Source organism: Cydia fagiglandana, chromosome 11, assembly GCF_963556715.1.
Source record: "Cydia fagiglandana chromosome 11, ilCydFagi1.1, whole genome shotgun sequence".
NCBI lineage: Eukaryota > Metazoa > Arthropoda > Insecta > Lepidoptera > Tortricidae > Cydia > Cydia fagiglandana.
Genome location: NC_085942.1, coordinates 4,061,041 through 4,075,379, shown reverse-complemented (window position 1 = coordinate 4,075,379; position 14,339 = coordinate 4,061,041). Strand labels below are relative to the sequence as shown.

At 39.7% G+C, this 14,339-nt stretch overlaps 1 protein-coding gene across 1 annotated transcript; it reads right to left on the bottom strand.

Annotated features, from left to right (window-relative positions):
* Positions 1-1,722: 1,722 nt before the first annotated feature.
* On the bottom strand, positions 1,723-11,848 carry LOC134668634 (disks large-associated protein 5). The gene is made up of 14 exons (XM_063526075.1): positions 11,761-11,848; positions 11,554-11,651; positions 10,199-11,276; positions 9,737-9,879; positions 8,420-8,578; positions 7,532-7,697; positions 6,268-6,488; positions 5,032-5,109; positions 4,173-4,420; positions 3,786-3,890; positions 3,596-3,697; positions 2,925-3,026; positions 2,736-2,837; positions 1,723-2,070 (listed from the first exon to the last, which is right to left on the bottom strand). Exons 1-14 carry the CDS (start codon positions 11,762-11,764, stop codon positions 1,755-1,757), a joined length of 2,922 nt encoding a protein of 973 aa, XP_063382145.1. The 5' UTR covers positions 11,765-11,848; the 3' UTR covers positions 1,723-1,754.
* Positions 11,849-14,339: the final 2,491 nt, after the last annotated feature.

Genomic DNA, 14,339 nt, shown 5'->3' with positions numbered 1-14,339 from the left:
TTATTATATTACTCAATACTCATTCATGTCATATTTTTAAGATATAGTTAATATTTTCACATGATAATAAAATATAAAGGGTCATGACCACAGATGGTGCAACTCAGCTGAAACGTCGGAATTTATGTCGAAAACAATGAAATTATATCAATGAATTTATAGTTATGCGAATTTAAAATTATTGACATGTGAATCTAAATGTATAATCGTTTTGTAATTAATTATTGCTAAGTATGTAAGTGACAGTGTATGGTTAATACCAATAAAAATTAAAAAATTAAAATTATACCATGATTTAGAAATTCCAAAATGTCTGTAAACTAAATATGTATCGTAAAGCTATTACCAAATCGCAAACATATACATGTATCGATAAGGTCTGACGGTTTTAAAAATTAAAACCAAACCTTTATAACTAGGAGTACAGGTATAGTTAGTGCATAATTGTTTTCCATCGTATTTTCTCGGAAACGTCCGTATTTGTCATGCTACTTCAGTCAACCTCAGTATTGTTTGTACCGAGACTGACTGAAATAGCAAGACACGTTCGTACATTTCCGTGAAAATACGATGGAAAATAATTATACAGCTACATCTGTTTATATGTAACATCAGAGACAGTCGAATGGCTTCGTGAACCTTATTACCAAGTGATAGGGTCTAATTCTTATAAGCACTTCAACACATCTCCGTTTGAGCCATAGTTAGGCAAATGAATACTAAAACAACTAAGATAACATTGTAGACAAAAATGAAATGGGCAAAGTGACCAAATATATCGTGACACATTATTTGTCACCATAAAAATTATGTGTTCCGGTATATTTGGCCCCTCTGGCAGTCATTATACAAGCTGGCTGTACATTTATTTAGGCTTTTATTCAACTGGATAAAAAATTTAATTTTGTTAATTTTTAATATCTCGACTAAAGGGGCCCACAGATTACCAGTTCGCCGGACGATATCAGCCTGTCAGTTAAACGCAATAGGCCCCGTGCATGAAATATAGGGGGCAGCATAGGAGCGGTTAGATTTTTGGCGCGAGGCGTAATGGTGTCCTTTATGCTTCCGATGTAGCCCACAAGATGGCACTAGGAAACGTACCGACGAGAACGATAGATGGTAGCACTATCTTTTGCTTTATAATAAGCACTTATCACCTTAAGCACTTATAACTTGTCACCTTATAAACATTTGCTTTATAAGGTGACAAGTTCCGCTTCCGAACAACTGACAGGTTGATATTGTCCGACGAACTGTTCACCTGTGGACCCCTTAACTTTATGGTGCCATAGGCTTTGTAACTATGTTCACAAATAGCGCTTGCGTATATAAATATGTGAACTAAGATAAGGTTACTGTTTCCTCTATGGCGACCACTTCGTTACAGCATTATATTCAGAACCGTAAAGCACCATCAAAGTCAGCTATAGTTCGTTTTTATAACATTAGAAAAAAGGTAAACAATCTTTTAATTGAAAAACACTTTTTTTAAATAAGTCACGGCAAATATGTAACAATTATGAATCTAATACGATCATTTATATTCGTCTGCTTTCATAAGTAATAGTTACTGATTTTTAAAAAGCGTTTTTCAATTAAAAGACATGTAAAGATCGCTTACCTTCTTTCTAATGGTAAAAAAAACTAACTATAACTAAACTGTGGCTAGAATATTTTACATATCTTAGTATTCTTTTGTCTACATTTTATATCATTGAACTAGTCATTATCCAAGCCTACCAGAAGAGGTTTTACACAGCTACAGCGCTCTTTCGTCTCCGCGTCGACCGCTTAGGCGTCTCAGTTTCCTGCGCCTGAACATCCTTCTTCCTTGTAGAGCGTTTTTTCTCCACATTAGCGTCGGACTCTACTAAAGGGGTCTGAGCCTTCTTCCTTGTAGAGCGTTTTTCTACATTGGCGTCGGACTCTTCTAAAGGGGTCTGTGCGCTCTTCCTCGTGGTGCGTTTCTTTTCTACCTCGGTCTCTACTAGGGGGGTTTGTGCGCTCTTGCGGCGGCTGCGGGTCATGGCCGGGCTGGGCTCCTCTTCGGCGTTTTGTCTAGATAGCCTGAAAAAATAAATAAAACTTAAATAATAATAATTCAGACGGAAGTAGAAAACAAAGACATCCAAAAACAAGATGGGTGGATGAAGTCCGTTTAACCTTGGGGCCTTACTGGTCCAGAGTTGCAGAAGACAGAGTACAGTGGCACAGAAGACTCACTCTCTAACAAAACGCGTCTGTTACTATCAGGACATGCATATGACCGCTAGGTGGCGACAACGCCACGCGCGGCTTATTTCTAGCCACCAAAATTGGTGTGGAACGGACGTACTTTTAGCTACCTGTAGCAAAGCGACGAAATCGCGGAGTGAGCCACGCCTGACGAGACTTACTGATTATCAGATTGAATTGAAATTAAATTGGAATTAGTTTAATACAAAGATAATGAATATACATATTTTAGCTTTAGTTTACATTACAATAATTTGGACGCAGTGGAGAAGGTTAATTGGAGGAGGCCTATGCCAAGAGGCACACCGAACTACGGGACATTTAGTAGCAAAAAAAGAAAGATAATATCGTTTTAATAACCGTTGTACCCAAGGACCGGAGGCTATATAGAATGTAGCATGGTTCCATTTTTATCGATTGTTACTATGCCCGTCACTTTCCCACTTACATACTTGTTAGAACGTGACCGTGCTGTTTAATGTAATTCTTGAACTAACCTAGACTTTCTCGAGGAAGCTTGTTTCGGCGTAGCTGTATTCTCCTTGTCCTCGGCCGGCAACGGCGCTATCCCCGTCTCTACTTCTGTCTCTTTCTCACAGCTGAATGCAAGACGCGGGACTGAATGCTTGGCCTTGGTAAAGCACTCTAGCAGCTTATATAATGTTATTCTAGTATTTGAAACTAACCTTGATTTTCTTGTCGAAGCTTGTTTCGGCGTAGCTGCATTCTCCTTGTCCTCGGCCGGCAACGGCGCTATCCCCGTCTCTACTTCCGTCTCCTTCTCACAGCTGAATGCAAGACGCGGGACTGAAAGCTTGGCCTTGGTAAAGCACTCTAGCAGCTTATATAATGTTATTCTAGTATTTTAAACTAACCTTGATTTTCTCGAGGAATCTTGTTTCGGCGTACACTGAGAGAAAAGTACAACAAAAACACACTTAGAATTACAAAAATAAACTTAATCCGGGGACAAGGAGAGTTAACTAATAGGAACAAATTGACTTTTGCAATTTCTATTAGTTCTTGCAATTTCTATTATCTGTTTGTTGAAATTATATTTGGGATTACTGAGCTGTTTGTAGAAATAAATAAACTTTACAGAAATAGTGAAACGTCCATAATTATTACTAAAACTTCATTTTTTTCCCCCAGTACAGAACTGTTTTTTAATTCCTGGTGATATTTTTTCTCTCAGTGTAGCTGCATTCTCCTTGTCCTCGGCCGGCAACGGCGCTATCCCTGTCTCTACTTCTGTCTCCTTCTCACAGCTGGTGTAAGACGCAGGACAGGAAGCTTGGCCTTGGAAAAGCACTGTTTTGTAGCTTATATAATGTTATTCTAGTTATTTTAAACTAACCTTGATTTTCTTGTCGAAGTTTGTTTCGGCGTAGCTGCATTCTCCTTGTCCTCGGCCGGCAACGGCGCTATCCCCGTTTCTACTTCCGTCTCCTTCTCACAGCTGGTATAAGACGCGGGACTGGAAGCTGGGCCTTGGAAAAGCACTGTTTTGTAGCTTATATAATGTTATTCTAGTATTTTAAACTAACCTTGACTTTCTTGTGGAAGCTTGTTTCGGCGTAATAGCTGTATTCTCCTTGTCCTCGGCCGGCAACGGCGCTATCCCCGTCTCTACTTCTGTCTCCTTCTCACAGCTGGTGTAAGACGCGGGACAGGAAGCTTGGCCTTGGTAAAGCACTGTTTTGTAGTTTATATAATGTTATTCTAGTTATTTTAAACTAACCTTGATTTTCTTGTCGAAGCTTATTTCGGCGTAGCTGCATTCTCCTTGTCCTCGGCCGGCAACGGCGCTATCTCTGTCTCTATCACTTCTGTCTCCTTCTCACAGCTGGTGTAAGACGAGGGGCTGGAAGCTTGGCCTTGGAAAAGCACTGTTTTATAGCTTATATAATGTTATTCTAGTATTTTAAACTAACCTTGATTTTCTTGTCGAAGTTTGTTTCGGCGTAGCTGCATTCTCCTTGTCCTCGGCCGGCAACGGCGCTATCCCCGTCTCTACTTCTGTCTCCTTCTCACAGCTGGTGTAAGACGTGGGGCTGGAGGGTTCGTCGTGGAACAGCACGGTCTTGAGTTTGTCCGGTTTCTTGCTGCTGACGGGGTTCTGCTTCAGGATGCTGCGCGCCGGGGTTGCGTAGAGGTTCACCGGGGTGATGGTTGGGGTTTGCTGAAATTAGTTTGAAATAATCAGTTGAATATTCGAGTTTCTCTGCGAAATTAAGTTACTGATGATGAGATCCTCAAGAGAACCAGGATTATTAATATATATAGCCCAGGGTTGCCAAGCAGTCGCCAGAGCACTTGCTCTTAGGGGTTATTCATAAATTACGTCATTTCAAATTAGGGGGGGGGGGTCTGGACATGGGGTGATGGTAGCATGAAGTAGGAGGAAATGTGGTCATTCGATAGTCGGGTTTTCGGCACTGAATGTGTTAGTTCCGCGAAGGACAGACAGTAACAGTATATTTGATTACCCATAATAAATAGAAGATCATAATAAAACAATGTTGATTTAATTCGCTTTCTTTACTTTCCAAGTGGGTCCCAAATTCTTATGTGCCCAGGGGCCCCAGCATAGTTTAAGACGGCCCTGAGCGGCTACCGCGAAAACCGAAACTCGCAAATTGCGAGGATCTTCCTCTTTTACTCCAATGAAGGCGTAATTAGAGTGACAGAGAAAAATCCTCGCAATTGACGATTTTCGGTATTGGCGGTAGCCCTACTGCTTATCAAATTGCCCGTAACATATACACCAACAGAATATTCAACAACACTTACCATGAGAGGGGACACGCCTTCGATGTCCACGTTCTTGCTCATCAACGATGCTCGCAGCATGGCGAACGACGTCGAGTCCTGGATAACATACGCAAAATGGGTCTTATTTTTGATACCACCTTTTCAAATCGACTATTAAATCAAATTGCTTAGAGTATATAGAAGCAGTGGTCCGGAGGTCGCGGGTTCAAATCCTGGCTCGTACCAATGAGTTTTTCGGAACTTATGTACGAAATATCATTTGATATTTACCACTAGCTTTTCGGTGAAGGAAAACATCGTGAGGAAACCTGCATACATCTGCGAAGAAATTCAAAGGTGTATGTGAAGTCCCCAATCCGCATTGGGCTAGCGTGGGGACTATAGCCCAAGCCCTCTCGCGCATGAGAGGAGACCTGTGCTCAGCAGTGGGACGTATATAGGCTGAAATGGTGACAGAGTATATACTCTGTATCTTTAGGTATTTAAATAAAAGTAAACAAAATTTACTATCAAATGGCTCGTTAAGCCAGTTGAGGGTAGATGAAAACATTACACGATCAAATAATGTAGGTTAAAGTCAGGTCGTTGTGATTGATCCAAGCGGTTTTGTAATTGGTCGGTTAATCAATAAATGTTATAACTACCCGAAAATGTACAAATTGTTTGATGTTTATTTAAATACCTAAAGATACAGACTATAGTCTTCGGCCATTTTAAATATGTAGAGCAATTGTTCATAAATAACTTAGTATTTTTACTTTGTAGACTAGACTGAGACTAGAGAGTAGACTGTTAAATCAAACTGTAAAGCAAAAATAGCCGAAAGGAATAGTGCCATACATTGGAAAGGGACAGCATAATTCGTCCCTGAATCGCCGTCATATTTCGGTTTTGTAGGAAGTTTATTTTCTGTATGGTAGTACTAATATTATACTCTCTCCCGGCCGGTTTCGACCACGGCGACTGTTTCAGCTCCGTTGTTGTATACGTTCGTGTGCTCGCATGTGGCTCGCGTAGCCGATTTTATTTGCGAAGACCCGTGCGCATGACGGGCAGGAAAGCACACCATTGACGTAATACCTAATAGCCGCTGGTGGGCGGGCCTTCAGCTCATCCCGTCTGATATCGAGTTCCACAAGTCGACTGGATTCAAAGTCATTCGTTTGCTTAAAGACGAAAGATCTACTACTACTACTTATTCTTAGAGTACTAATATTACTTATTCTGCGACGAAAGTTTAAGTGTGTTGCTTACCTTAGACACAGATTTCTTGGCTTCACTGGAGAGTACAGTTTTCAGCAAACTAGGCCTGTTGTTGGGTGTGCCCGGGGCCGGAGACCCTCGCTTCATCGGGGAGCTGATTTTGAAGAAACCGGCCTCAAATGTTCTGGTTTCAGGGGATGTTGTTGGCTCAGATTTCTCCGATTCCGAGGTTTCGGATTGAGATTCTTGGTCCTTCTTTGCTTTTCTTGCGGCTGAAAATTCGAATAAAGAATGTATGTGATGCAATAACTGCTGTAAATTTTTGCTAGCAGGTAGTAAGATAATTCGTTCTAAGATCTGATTGATAATGTTGAACTTTATGTTTATAGCTATAGTTCGTTTTTTAGGGTTCCGTACCCAAAAGGTAAAACGGGACCCTATTTAGGGTTCCGTACCCAAAAGGTAAAACGGGACCCTATTACTAAGACTTCGCTGTCCGTCCGTCCGTCCGTCTGTCTGTTACCAGGCTGTATCTCACGAACCGTGATAGCTAGACAGTTGAAATTTTCACAGATGATGTAGTTCTGTTGCCGCTATAACAACAAATACTAAAAACAGAATAAAATAAAGATTTAAATGGGGCTCCCATACAACAAACGTGATTTTTGACCAAAGTCAAGCAACGTCGGGCGTGGTCAGTACTTGGATGGGTGACCGTTTCTTTTTGCATTTTTTTCCGTTTTTTTTTTCATTGTGGTACGGAACCCTTCGTGCGCGAGTCCGACTCGCACTTGCCCGGTTTTTTTTTAGTATTAGAAAGAACTTGCAAGAAGGTAAGCGATCTTGACGTCATTTAATTGAAAAACGCTTTTGAAAAATTCGTATTAGACTCATAATTGTTACATATTTATATTTGCCGTAATTTATTTTTAAAATGTGTTTTTCAATTAAAAGACACATCAAGATTGTTTACCTTATTTCTAATGCTAAAAAAATCGATACACGTTGAGTATTTAAAACCTAATATCTGGGAGACCAAGCTTTGCTCGGAAAACATATAAAAACTCAAACTCTAGCTAGATCGATTTTTCGCCCTCGATAACCTCCATATAGAAAATTTCCTCGAAATCGTTAGAACCGTTTCCGAGATCCCCGAAATATATATAATAATTATATAAATAAACAAGAATTGCTCGTTTAAAAGTATTACATTAAAGTAGTTTTTACGAGCTCGACTGCTTATGACTAGGCCACAGCGCCTGACAGCGCTCCTATAGTCACGATGTAAACTTGTAAAGATTACAATTTGACTCACCAGCAATCATCTCCCTGAGTCGGCTGGGCCCTCCAGTGGGCTTGGCAGCTACTTTCTTGGCCGCCGGCTTGGCGACCACTTTCTTGGCCACTGGCTTTTGCTCCTCGATCCAGTCCCGTAACCGTAACTCTTCGAGATTCTTGAAGCGCATGTCCACATTTTCTACCTGTGTAGAATTTAATTATTTTAAAAAATATAATTAAATAAGTTTTTGGCAAAAATTTTATTTTTGGTAGAAGCTCTTATCGCTGACTGTACTTTTCTTAAGACAGACAAGTCAGACAACTAATACTCATCGAGACAATTCTAAAAACCCCTAACACAATTAGGTTGCGTTGTTTCATCACAGAGTTCCTATGGCCATCATCAGATCAGTTTGACAGTACCATATTATTGTATTGTCATCAGAACTACACACAGCTGCCAATTTTCATGACGATTAGATTCCATTACATAGTTACATACAGGTCGACCTAATAAAAACTTGTTAAAAACGTCAATATTATCCCAACATATTTAGCATGTAGGTGGCCATGTGCCAGGATCTTTTTATAAGAGAAATATTCACTTGCGGCAATATACTCGCATATCGCTACTCGCCAATCGCCTCCAACTAGACACTGAGTAATAGTGTCTAACTAATTACGAAAACCAAGAAAGTCTTTGTAACTAATAAAGTGTTACTTACTTACTTTAAGCACTATTAGGCGGGCCCACACATAATGAGCCGCCTCGCGAGAAAATTGCCTCGCGAAGCAGCTCGGTCAGTGGAGACGTGCCTCGGTCGTATTGTCTCGGGCGGATAGACCGAGCTGCTTCGCGAGGCAATTTCCTCGCGAGGCGGCTCGTTCTGTGTGGACCCACCTATTAACTAACTCCTGGGCTCACCTGCATGAACACCATGTCCCAGAAGCCGTGCAGGTCGGCCGGCGTGACGAGCGCGGCGCCGGGCGCGGGCCGCGCGCAGCGCTCCACCAGCCCCGCGAACTGCTGCATCTTCTGCGACATCAGCAGCCGCGCCTGCCCTACTGCTGTTAACACTAACTCCTGGAATAAAGAACCTATAGTTATTATACCCCGGCCACATCCTCGACGAGGGGCATGGGAAGTAGCGGACTATAAAGGTGTTTTATAGCTACTAGAAGAATTTAGTCACACTGCTGACGAGAACTCCGACTAAGACACTGACTAATTGGGTCTAATAATTCATTTCGAAAACTAAGAGAGGTTACGTAAGCTTAGCTATTATGCCTTCACACAGAACGAGCCGCCTCGTGAGGAAATTGCCTCGCGAAGCAGCTCGGTCAGTGGAGACTTGCCTCGGCAGCAATGCCTCGGGTAGACAGGCATGGGAAGTAGGTAGAGACGTAGTGTGGCCGACATACTCGTCACCAGCCGCCATACTGCCCTGCATATTTCCCTCACTACTTCCCATACCAGTACCACTCGTCGAGTGTGTGGCCAGGGTATTAAGATTGTATCAGATGTTGTAAGAGTGTAGCCCTGCCATAAATGTGCTGGATGTGCTAGGTGCAGAAATATTACACAAAGCTTTGGAAACTATTTGAAAACTTCATATAGCATTATTCATAAACGTTATTGGCCTGAATTAGCTATGAATAGTTTGTCTTTATCTGTCATTTTGACTTATGTATTTGTCAGAAAGGGATGAATCATAATTTAACTAAATCAGGCCCGTAAAGTTTTATGAATAAGGGGGATAGGATATAAAGATTGAAATCTATGAAAGGAAGTCTAAATAGATTGAAATGAATTCTTCTAATCTTTAAAGCAAGAACAGTAATTATTTATCTACATCTTTGTGACTCAGCTGAGGCCTCGTATATGTGTTGCTATGAATTACCGAACTATAGGAAATATTTCGGTAATTTTACACAAGCCATTTTTTTTTGGAGTGACATTTCGATCATGTCACGAGCTCAATAATATTTAAAAACAATTAATAGTAGCATTACATTACATTCCTGCTGATTTTGTGCTTTAAGGATAAAAGTAAGACAAACCTGGATAGGCTCCGGCAGTACAGTCTGAGCAAAGATCTGGTCCCAAGTCTCGCACATGGCAGTAATGCTAGCGATCTCAGAGTTCAGCTGGCGACGGAAGTGGTTCACGCTTTCCATGTTGCTGTTGTCTTCATCCAACAGTCCTGGGCGTGATTAATTAAGGATAAGAGTGAGAGCGAACCTGGACAGGCTCCGGCAGTACAGTCTGAGCAAAGATCTGGTCCCAAGTCTCGCACATGGCAGTAATGCGAGCGATCTCAGAGTTCAGCTGGCGACGGAAGTGGTTCACGCTTTCCATGTTGCTGTTATCCTCATCCAACAGTCCTGGGCGTGATTAATTAAGTTATAATAGGGTCCTGGGCGTGATTAATTAAGTTATAATTAATTAAATTAAGGCATATAAACAATTTCATTTTACACCACTCGCCACTACAGATGTAGTGAATCCGTACACGGCGGGAAAAAGTTGATAAATGGCGAGAAAAAATTGAAGAAATTTGAACTTTAAGAATTTTTATTTTACAGCTTGGCAAAAAAGAGTAGGAATAAAAAAGTGGCAATATTGTAGTGTCGTCCATTTCAAAACAATTTATATAAGAAAACGGGACCAGACCTACTTAATAAAAGGTTTTAAAAAACATACCTTCTTCCAGTTTTTTCTTCATCTCTTTCCTGGCATTATCCTTTCCTCGTGACATAGTGACGCACGGACTGATATTCTTAGCCTCTTCCGCAATCTGTTCCGGAGTCAGCGGCACATCAACCGCCTTTGGAGAACGAAGCTTCTCTTCAGAACTAGACTCACTCTTAGGGACCTTGTTCCTGGGAGTACTTAGTTCATCTTGTGATGACATTGATGCTGTGTCTTGGGACATTACAGCATCTTGTGAGTCTTGGGATGACAATTGTGAATCTACGGATGACATAGATGCAGTCTCTTGCATGTTGCAGGCTGAATCCTGGGAGTCAGAGGTTTGTGCCATTGGCACTGGTTTTTCCTGAGTTTTAATAACAGATTTTCGGCTTGGCTTACTTCTTTGTTTACTGGGCTGTTCCATATCACTGCTGGACGAACTGCTTTGGAACATCTGTTGTTTCAGTGGTGGTGGTTTGACTGGCATTTTGGGTTTGGTTTTTTCATATGGCTTTTTCATGTTATCTACTACTGGTTTATTTGCGACTGGTCTGGCTCTTGTTGTTCGGGTGGTCTTGGTCTCTTTCTGCAAATTTTTGGGTAGCACAGGTTCAAAAGTTATGTTAGATTTCGGTTTACTGGCTTTTTTTTTGTTTATAGGTGCCAGGGTGGGAACTTCAGTGTTTAAGAAGATAGAAGGTTTGAAAGCGGCATTACTTGGTGCAAAGGATTTTGTTTTTGCATTTGAGGGCTTTGATTCAGTCTTTTGACGCGCTTGGGACCTTGTGACTCGTCCTGATGAACTCGGCATTGGCTTAGGGGGAGGTGGTGGAGGCCCAAACGTCTTTCTCTGAGACACTCCGGCAACAAATGGCTTCTTTTTCTGTGCTGCAGCCTCCTTTTTCTTCTTGTCCTTCTCTTCCTTCCATTTCTCCAACTGTTGTTTTCTGTGCAGTGCTTTCTGCTGGGCATCGGAAAGATTTTGTGCCTTGGGGCTCTCGCATTTTGTGATATTTCTGATTCTGTCAAATACAGAGAAGCGACTGCTCTTTCTATTCTTGATATTGGTCTCCAATCTCTTTTGGACCTGCAAATCAGTTTTAAACTATTAAAGACGGATAGCAATCAAAAGTTACTGATGCAAACATACTTTGGGTCTGAACTTTGTGTACCTAATAAATATAAATAATGTAAGTGGTTAAATAATATTCTACATTTTCACATATTTGTTAACGAATGAGTGTTCAAAATTACACAAAATTCAGACGAGTAAAGAGACCCTGTTCACCTACCGCATGCATTTTTATATTTTTAAGAATACTGGGGAATAACTAAACAATCACTAATTAAATGTTAGACAGTACCCCTCCGGCTACGCTCACAAACTGCGTAGGCCTTATTTTATGGCTCTTCTTCGTAGTTGGTTGCTGCTTCAGTAGAGCCACTAAATCGAAGCTTGTATCTAAAACCAAACAACAAACAGATTTGACTAAGCCACTTTTACCACAAACCAAAGTAAAATATCTCACAAATGCAAAGTAAAATATTAAAGAATTGATTGTATAACTTACCCATTACTGACCTGAAAAAAACTAAAACAAAATTAGAATAGAAACTAACTAACAAACAACCTCAACCTCATCTATCAATTTTTTGAAATAACTGCATTCCAGTGTTGCCACCTTGGATTTTGAAAAAATGCTAGACTAATGTCTAGATATGCTAAAATTATGCCAAAATTTTTTGAAATATGCTAAAAAAATGCTAAAATGTCACTTGAAAATAGACACAAAATAATATGGTGTCTAAAAGTATTCAGTAAAAAACACAGTACTTTGTCAGTAGAAAAAGGCTCGAGATTAAAATTTTCTATGGAATGATAATCCTTCGCACCTATTTTTTAGGGTTCCGTACCTCAAAAGGAAAAAACGAAACCCTTATAGGATCACTCGTGCATCTGTCTGTCTGTCTGTCTGGCCGTCTGTCACAGCCGATTTTCTCCGGAACTACTGGACCAATCAAGTTGAAATTTGGTACACATATGTAAATCTGTGACCCAAATACATGTAACGTAAACATGAATTTTAAACATGGGGGCCACTTTTGGGGGGTAAATGAAAAAATGAAAAAATAAAAATTTTCAAACTATACCATGTTACATATCAAATGAAAGAACTTATTGTAAGGATCTCAAATATATTTTTTTATAATTTTTGAATTAACAGTTTAGAAGTTATTCAAGAAAATAGGCAAAAAATGACCATTCCCCCCCCCCTTTATCTCCGAAACTACTAGGTCTAAAATTTTGAAAAAGAATACGTAACATAAAAAAAATAAAAAAATAGGTCTATACCTACAGATGACAGGAAAACCTATTAGAAATTTACAGTCAAGCGTGAGTCGGACTTAATTACAGTTTTTGATCCGACCCCTACGGATTTTTTAAAGAGATTTCACTCACGTTTCACATAAAAAATACATTGTTAAAAATTGTGTAATATACGAAACCCTTGGAACGCGAGTCCGACTCGCACTTGGCCGGTTTTTTTTAATTTGCCGCTTTTGTGTACTAGCGGAAATGGCTTAACAGACTATAGTTACGACGGTTATGAGTCTGCTGTTGTTTGGCAATATAGTCTGGCCGCAGACGCACGGAATTTTCATTCGGTTTCCGGACGGTCAGATGTGAACGGGACGTCGCTATACACATAACCAGTGGCGTAGCGAGCATGGGTGGCACCCGGTGCGGAAATTGTGGGTGTCACCCTAAAATTCAATCAAAATTGTAAAATATATTTTAAAAGAGTAATTGTAATTTATGTTAAATAGCTCAGCATTTGCTCCATCGCTTTCATTTTACATGATTTTACGTTTTTTATAGGTGGTACTACTGATGTTCACGATCGGGTGTCACCCCTAAATGGGTGGCACCCGGGGCGGACCGCCCCCGCCGTCCCCGTCCCCCCTAGCTACGCCACTGCACATAACTATGTCTCGTTTGCACCTGTCATTCCGTACGGAAAATTCCGTGCGTCTGGAGCCAGCCTTATTATTGACCAATTGAGCTCAAATGAGATCAAAGCTTCTCCGTTTCATGCGTATAACCGCGAACATCGAAAATCGAAAATATCCAGCAACAAACTCTAATCAATCTAATTATACGCCTTAAAAGGAGTAAAAGAGGTAATTGCTCGAATTTTCGTTATCGACGTTCGTGGTAGGCCCTCAGCTATGACTAAAATGCCAACTGCTGTCCCATCCCAGCAAAATAGCAAAACAGAGATTTGGCTAAAGGGTCTAGCCGCAATCCCATAGTGAAACTGCCCCTGGCTGAAATGTATACCTTTCTTAGGCGCGTTTATTTGCCTTATTAAAAGATATCATTTTACCAAATTTCAAGCCTAGAATCCCGTTGGTTTGGCAAAAAAAAATTTTTTTTCAAAAATCTTTTTTTTTTTAAGCTAAACTATTAGTTCTACTGTTTTGAAATTTGGATGTTACATGCACCTTATGGTAGATCATTTTAAAAAAATCAAGATTGTAACTTGTTTATAAAGGCTTAAAAATATATTTTTAATTATTTTAAAATTCTTAAAAAAAATATTTTTTTTTAAAGAATTTTTCAGGTGTAATTTAAAAAAATACTAGAAAAATTATGAAAAAAAATATAAATATTTTTTTTACTCCATAACTTATAAATCACATTTACAAATAATGTGAAAAACAACTACTAAAGTACGTAAGAAGGACGGCCTGTATGCATTAGTAAGAGATTTTTACCTTGTTGCCACAAATTGATTTTTTTACAAAAAATATATTTTATGCAATAGTATATTCTGCATTAAATAACAAAAAATTGAGGTTGTCGCTATCTCACAAGTATTAAAAAAAAAGTTTTAAAAATTAAAAATATTTTTTTAAGCCTTTATAAACAAGTTACAATCTTGATTTTTTTTAAATGAACTACCATAAGGTGCAGGTAACATCCAAATTTCAAAACAATAGGACCACTAGTTTAGCTAAAAAAAAAACGATTTAAAAAAAAAAATATTTTTGCCAAACCAAGGGGATTTGGTAAAATGTTATCTTATAATAAGGCAAATAAACGCGCCTAAGAAAGGTATGCATTTCAGCCAGGGGCAGTTTCACT